Source organism: Thermobia domestica, chromosome 3 (assembly GCF_964235325.1).
Source record: "Thermobia domestica chromosome 3, izTheDome1.hap1.1, whole genome shotgun sequence".
NCBI classification, from domain to species: Eukaryota; Metazoa; Arthropoda; class Insecta; order Zygentoma; family Lepismatidae; genus Thermobia; species Thermobia domestica.
The window spans coordinates 113,433,789-113,440,386 of NC_137456.1; the positions used below are offsets into that span (position 1 = coordinate 113,433,789).

Here is a 6,598-nt window from a genome sequence, read left to right on the forward strand (position 1 = left end):
AGTCGTATTGATTGTGACAGGAATAAATAGCATTACTACTGATGTCTCCATTAACCCATAATCATTCATTTATTCATTCAAAAGGAGACATGTGACTACTGTTTTTCCATATATATTTAATAAACAATTTATTTTTATTAGAGGTGTTGCGTATAAAGAATACGAATGCTATTTTCATTTTCTTTCCAAAGTCCTGTCTGAATTCTGCTTATTATTACATTATTTAAATGAAATGAAATGAAATCTTTGAGTTTTACGTCCCACGGTTATGCTGGCTAGGCTAATGGAGACGGTGTTGACGAGAAATGAAGGAAATGGTAGAATGAAGAAAGTGGGAGGAAGCGGAAATTTCTATAACTGGTAGCATTGTTTTCCGACTTTACTTCTATTTCATATTTTGATATACGTATTTTATAACTACGCTATATCTATATATGATAACAATAATGGATAACCAAGTAATAACATTTATTTGCTTTATGTGAGGTTATAGTGCTCAATTCAGGTGCAAGCGATCCCTAGTACGAACCCAGCCTATGCGATTTTATGATGAAAATTTACACACATCATGTCTGTGGGTTTTATCCCATCACAATCTCTTTCTACTAATTATTTCACGATCATTCGCTTTCATTAACCATTCTTTTCTCTTAGCCAAAAGAGTATAACATTGAGACGTACATAGAAATTTCATTTTGAGTTGATCGGGTGAATGGTGGTCGTTTGTGGTTAAACTGCTAACGCACTTGTTTCTCTTGCATATAGGTCTAGGTTCAATCGTCGGTTAGTAGTTCACTTTCTATTCCAAGCAGTAAACCCTAGAGATCCATAGTAGCGAACCATGCTCCCAGGTACAACTGGTCTCGAGTACAATGGATGAGCCCGAACTTCATATGTCAGTAAGTATCTAGCGAGAGCCAATGTCCAAATGAGCTCAGGCAACAATCTAGCTAGTGAGTGCAAACATAAGCGAGTACGAGCCTGAGTGAGAATAGAGAGCGGGAGCTGGATTGAGCACAAGTTTATCCTAGCGTGAGAGCTCTAATATGAGAGCTCCTTTGAAGAAAATGAGCCTTAACCTGCGCGAGCTTGAATGGGCCCCGAATACAAAAGGGGCATCTCTGGTAGGCCTAAGGTCTCCACGTTTTTCTAGTGCCTAACGCGCATGCATCTGGTGCATGGGAACCCGGTGAAAGCCTTGGAAATTATGAACTGATCTTATGGTGGTTTGGATTCCATCTTAAATTATAGATGCAGGACTCATATAGACTCGGTGCTGAAAGGGACGCAAAAAATCAATCCAACAACCAACTAAATCTGGTAGGTCCTCAGCGCTGACAATAGATCATACATTTGTATTTGCCATTCGTCAGAATACATCAATCAACATTTTTTAATACTCTTTTTAATAATGTGTGAAGTTATTTTACTCTGGCAGTAGAAAGGGACACGTACCTAAAGTTTTCAGTTTCATCCGTTAGATCTCAATGGCTGGAGGATGTTTAGTGCCATCTTACGGCGAGGTGTCTAATTTCTACTACTTTTATTTTAATAGTAGAAAATGGAATATGGAAAGTAACCATGAAAGTCACTGTTACCCATGGTATTATCGGATTGGCTCTATTAACAAACTCGAACGAAATAATGCCTTTAATGATCTATTGTCGAAAAGAGAATTTAAAAAATACGTTTTCGTTCAAGAGTTATCCTGTTGCCTAACGGAGAACGTAAGTCGTCGTTACTCGTTAAGTTAACGGACTAATATCATTAGCGAACTCGATCAAATTAGTTGTTCTAGCTATCTACTGCATAAAAAAGAATTCAAATTTCACTTTCGTTTAAGTTATCGTGCGGAGTAATGGGCATTCTTCTTACGTACGTACTAGGAAGACCATAAGGCACACCTGCATGCTCCTAATAAACATATGAGAAAGCATTTATATAAAGGAGACAACCATAGTTTATATGTAAAGATATTCCAGTATTTTCTACTAAGTTAAATAAAACTGAAGAAGAAAATCTGTCTGGATTAACAGCCACGGGACTCAAACTCGGGAATTCCAAATACTACACCATTACTTACAGTACGTTTATTTGTTTGGATTAATAGCAAAATGAAAAATAAAATGAAAGCTTTGAGTTTTACGTCTCACTCTTATGCCATGTGGACGAAAGAAGGTGGTGACAGTGAGAAACGTATGAAATGGTGAAATCAAAACAGCGGAAGGAAACGGGAGAACCCCAAGGAAACCCACGTACACGGTGTTTGTCCACCAGAAAATCCACTTGGCGTGCGGTGGAATGGAACCAGGGACCCCAAGCACCAAAGGTGGACGCCCTACCACTGAGAAACCGTGACCAAATAGCAAGTTGAAATGACATACGTACTCACAGTAGCAAATGTGTTTCATAATGAAAACCTGATCCATGAGCTCCTCCGTGGCTAAGCGGTTAGCGTACACGCCTTTGGCGTGGGAGGCCCGGGTTCGATTCCCGGCGGGAGCTCATGTGGTTCGGATTCCACGTTAATCAGTAGGTCCACGTCTCATATAGCCTCGCTGCTGAACGGGACGTTAAACTCAAAATCAACTCAACTCAAACCTGATCCACTGTAACACATTCAATGCTTTCCTACAATGTATCGAACCCGGGATCACGTACACCAAAAGCTCACGGCTAACCACTAGCCTGACGGAGAAGGCTATCGTATATTTATATAATAGAATAAATTAGGCTAATTTTCGTGTAAACACAGTAGGCTATTCCTTTGGTTAATGTGCTATTGCAATTTGTGTATATACACCTCCAAAAATAACAGAAAACGAATGCGTCTCATTTCAGAAAAAAACTTGAAAATTAGGATGTGATCAGGTATATTTTTAAAAAGGTTAAAATATGATCAAACGAATTTTACTCTCCAACTCGAGGCTGGTAAATAAAATTTGTTAAAAAAAAGTTTCATAAACTTTTAACCGTTTACTCATTCCATCTAAGTTTAGTGCTATCGACGCATTTCTTACTTTTTTCTTAGGTAGGTAATTGATCGGAAATGTGCCATCACGTTGTTTTCAGCCACGTTTCACAAGTCATGCGTCAATACTCTCGACTGATGTCGCTTTAAGAAAACTTCGTGTGCCATTTAACCTACTCTTAATTTATTTATTTTTCTTTCCTTCGTCTTAATCCTTCTTATTCACACGCTTTTACCAAATCACCTGTTGTCGATGTGCCAATACTCGGAATTCCGCGTCACAGTGCTTTGCGCAAACACGCAGAAGAGAGGCGTTTTCAAAGGAAGTTTAGAAATTGAGAAGCCTTATTGGAAGGGAGTCGGGGTGTGTGGAAAACCTATTTACCACTGCGCTTAGAGCACTGAGTTTGTTCGTTCGCACATGCGTGTTGATGATGCAAAGCCCAACTGGCCGGAGCTTTTAATACCACGGCACGTTGGATCGAAGATTCAGTTAGCATCTACCTTTACAGCCAGCTCGACTGAGCGCAGCAGCTTGCTTTCAAGCATTGCCTAACGCGGCTGTTCTATTTAAGTATCGATTTTGTTGTCAACACACATCCATGTGTTTACCTGTTCCATTCCAAGCGGACAACTGAACTTTTGTTGTGTTGTGCTACTACCAGCCTTTGGTGCCGGCAAACAGAACTTAGTTTTTTTGTGCAGTTTTGCTGTTGTTTTTCTTCCTGAAAATGACGGTTGAAGAAACAAACTGTAGTGTCGACGAAAATGGTTCCCCGCAAAATAGTGGGAATCAACTTCAGGACAGTAAGTTAAATCTAGTGACACCAAGACATCGTGTTTCCAGTAGTGAGGACAATGTACAAGATTCTACCAACAATGTGTCTTCGGCTGCCAACAGAGACGTGAAAGGTGTGCAGTTATTTCGTACCATTGCAAGAAAACTTTCTAAAAATGAATATTCACGTCTTCGCGAACCAAGAAATGCAAATCGTCTGGACATTCCCGGACATGGTTTACCAGACCGTAGTGGCTCAGTGGACGCCCTCCTATCATTAACACCGAATAATAATCGTAGGGCATCTTCGCCAGAAACCGGTAGAGCGCTTTCAGTGAAAGATGAAACTCGAGGAAGTAATGGACTTATTAGAAGGTTGTTGAAAAGTAACAGTACAGAGGACCACAGGGGGTTTCATACTTTCAAGGACACCATGACCTTCCCTAATTCATCAACTACGCATTTGAGTGCTCGCTGCAAAACAAGATCGCCCTCACACCACAGATCAATGTCATCTCATCTTGTCAAACTTCTCGATTTCCGAAAGAGTTTTTCTAGTGAATCCGATAGTTACTCCTCCTCCTCATCTTCCGGAAATGATAACCAAAGTGATATTACAGATAAATGCTCCTCCAAGAAGAACACAAACAGTTCGTCATCTAGTAAGAAAACTCTTAATAGCAGCAATACCAGGAACAATAGTGGAAGTAATAAATCGTCAAGTGACAGCGGACATTGTAGTAGCAGTACTAGCAGTGTATTAAGTACTAATGGTGAGGACAGCAGTCCAAGAATTTTCCCCAGGACATCAACATCATCAGAACCACCAGCACCATCCCGTAAATCCTCCTTTCGCAAAGTGTTACAGTCACTAAGTTTAAATTCCCTAGTGATTCGTCAAGAAAAGACTAAAACTCCCAGAAAAACAAAATCTCCAAAGCGAATTCTACGTGCTCCTGTGTGCTACACTTACGCAAGAGGTATTTCAGGATTGCCAACGCAGAGAATTCCTACTCGACGTGGACGTGGACCTCTTTCTCGATCAGGTACCCTTTACCTTCCTCACGATTATTGTTTGTACGCTTCAACTCCTCTTGCTCCTGAACTTCCCCGCCGAGCGTGGAGCATGAGAAACTGCAGAGCTGAAAGATAAGAAGAATAAAAAACATTTTCTTCTCAGTTTCAAATTCAAGTGATGTGCTTCCTAAAACTGATAAATCTGATATTGTGTGGAGCATGAAACATGAACAGTTCACATGTTTGCTGATAGATGCTCAGGTAAAAGTGAAATCAGAATATCGACAATATTTTAATTAATGTTGAGATCTATCAAAAATGTAGCTCATTTTTCTCATATACATCATAAACAAACTTTGTATTGTTAACAGATATTGCATGATTACTATTAATAAGACCGGACACAGTCACTACATGTTTACAGAGAGTTCTTGTAAAACGATTTAAAATACGCTTATTATAATAAGAATCGTGAAACAGGAATTTTTTTTCTTTAAAACAAACCAGATGTATTTTATTAGTAAATATTTTTAGTTATCGTGGCAGAAGTATTACTGCACAAATTTATATTTTGCACAATATTAAATTTAGTGAAAAATATACTGTTATGTCAATATCGAAACACAATATTCAACATTTTAGAATATTAATTAAATATTTTTTTTCTTTTTTGTAAATGTTTAAAACTCTTTCAAAATAGATAGAAATAACATTATATATATCAAGTAAATTCTAAAGTAAAATATAGGGTCCACTTTACACCATGAAAATATTTAAACCATTCTAAAGACTGTACTGTCGCCTATGAACTAACTAGAACTTGTTTAGAAGAAAGACAAAAGAAAAAAAGATGACATATCTCCTGATGTACTTTGTAGACACTGTATAACAATCAGAAAGTTATTCAAAGTTATTTGTTATAAATATTTAACCAAACATCATGTGTTGCATACGTATTTTGTATAATAAAATTTTATATATATACACAATTGAAAAAGAGTGTTTAGGTTTTCTTTTCTCAAATTTTTTTTATGCATATACCGTTCGATGTTATTTTTAGTGAACTTTTTTGTATAAAATTTTCTGTGACTCACAAGTGTTTGCAGTTAAAAAAAATATAATCAATGCATTTACAAAATATTAACAACTTCTTCGGATATCGTACATGTACGTACTGTTATAATTATCGTCTTTATTTATAAACGATTCTTTTCACAGTACTTATATTATCACATTGATAATGTATTGATACTCCACGTAAATATTAATAGCAACACGAGTCAGTGCGGTGCGTAAGATATTATGCTCTGCGTCTTGTAGTCAGAAGGTCTTGGGTTCAAATCCTGTCCCGAGCAATCCAGTGTGAGATGTCGCTACGTTTCTCATTGATCTTATTAGGCAAATACCCTGATATTATACTCAAATGTATAAACTCCAGGTGATATTTTTACAGAAATTATTTCCATATGACTATTATTATTACTATTATTATTATTATTATTATTATTATTATTATTATTATTATTAGTAGTAGTAGTAGTAGTAGTAGTAGTAGTAGTAGTAGTAGTAGTAGTAGTAGTAATAGCAACGGTATATTACCAAATGCAAAGTGCTATGATGGCACTTGGACTCCACTCTGAAACTTTGATAAAAATTTGTTGTCAAACAAATCTATTATCTTGGTATTTGCCTGATACAAGTCAGTGGAAACTTTTTCTGAAAGAAGAAAAAATCAGTTTCATGATCTTCTGATTAGAATGTGGATAAGATTATGTTTGCTATAATATACATTTCTGCTTTTACGACAATCTGATCCATGAAGTTGAAGATAA

General features: G+C 37.1%; 1 protein-coding gene across 1 annotated transcript; it reads left to right on the forward strand.

Annotated features, from left to right (window-relative positions):
* Nucleotides 1-3,459: 3,459 nt before the first annotated feature.
* On the forward strand, nt 3,460-5,760 carry LOC145681498 (uncharacterized). Its single transcript, XM_081753148.1, has one exon. The coding sequence runs from the start codon at nt 3,703-3,705 to the stop codon at nt 4,900-4,902; it is 1,200 nt and encodes a 399-aa protein (XP_081609274.1). The 5' UTR covers nt 3,460-3,702; the 3' UTR covers nt 4,903-5,760.
* Nucleotides 5,761-6,598: the final 838 nt, after the last annotated feature.

Excerpts from the sequence above, each read along its gene's own strand:
- LOC145681498 (XM_081753148.1), top strand. The coding sequence starts at position 3,703 with ATGACGGTTGAAGAAACAAACTGTAGTGTCGACGAAAATGGTTCCCCG.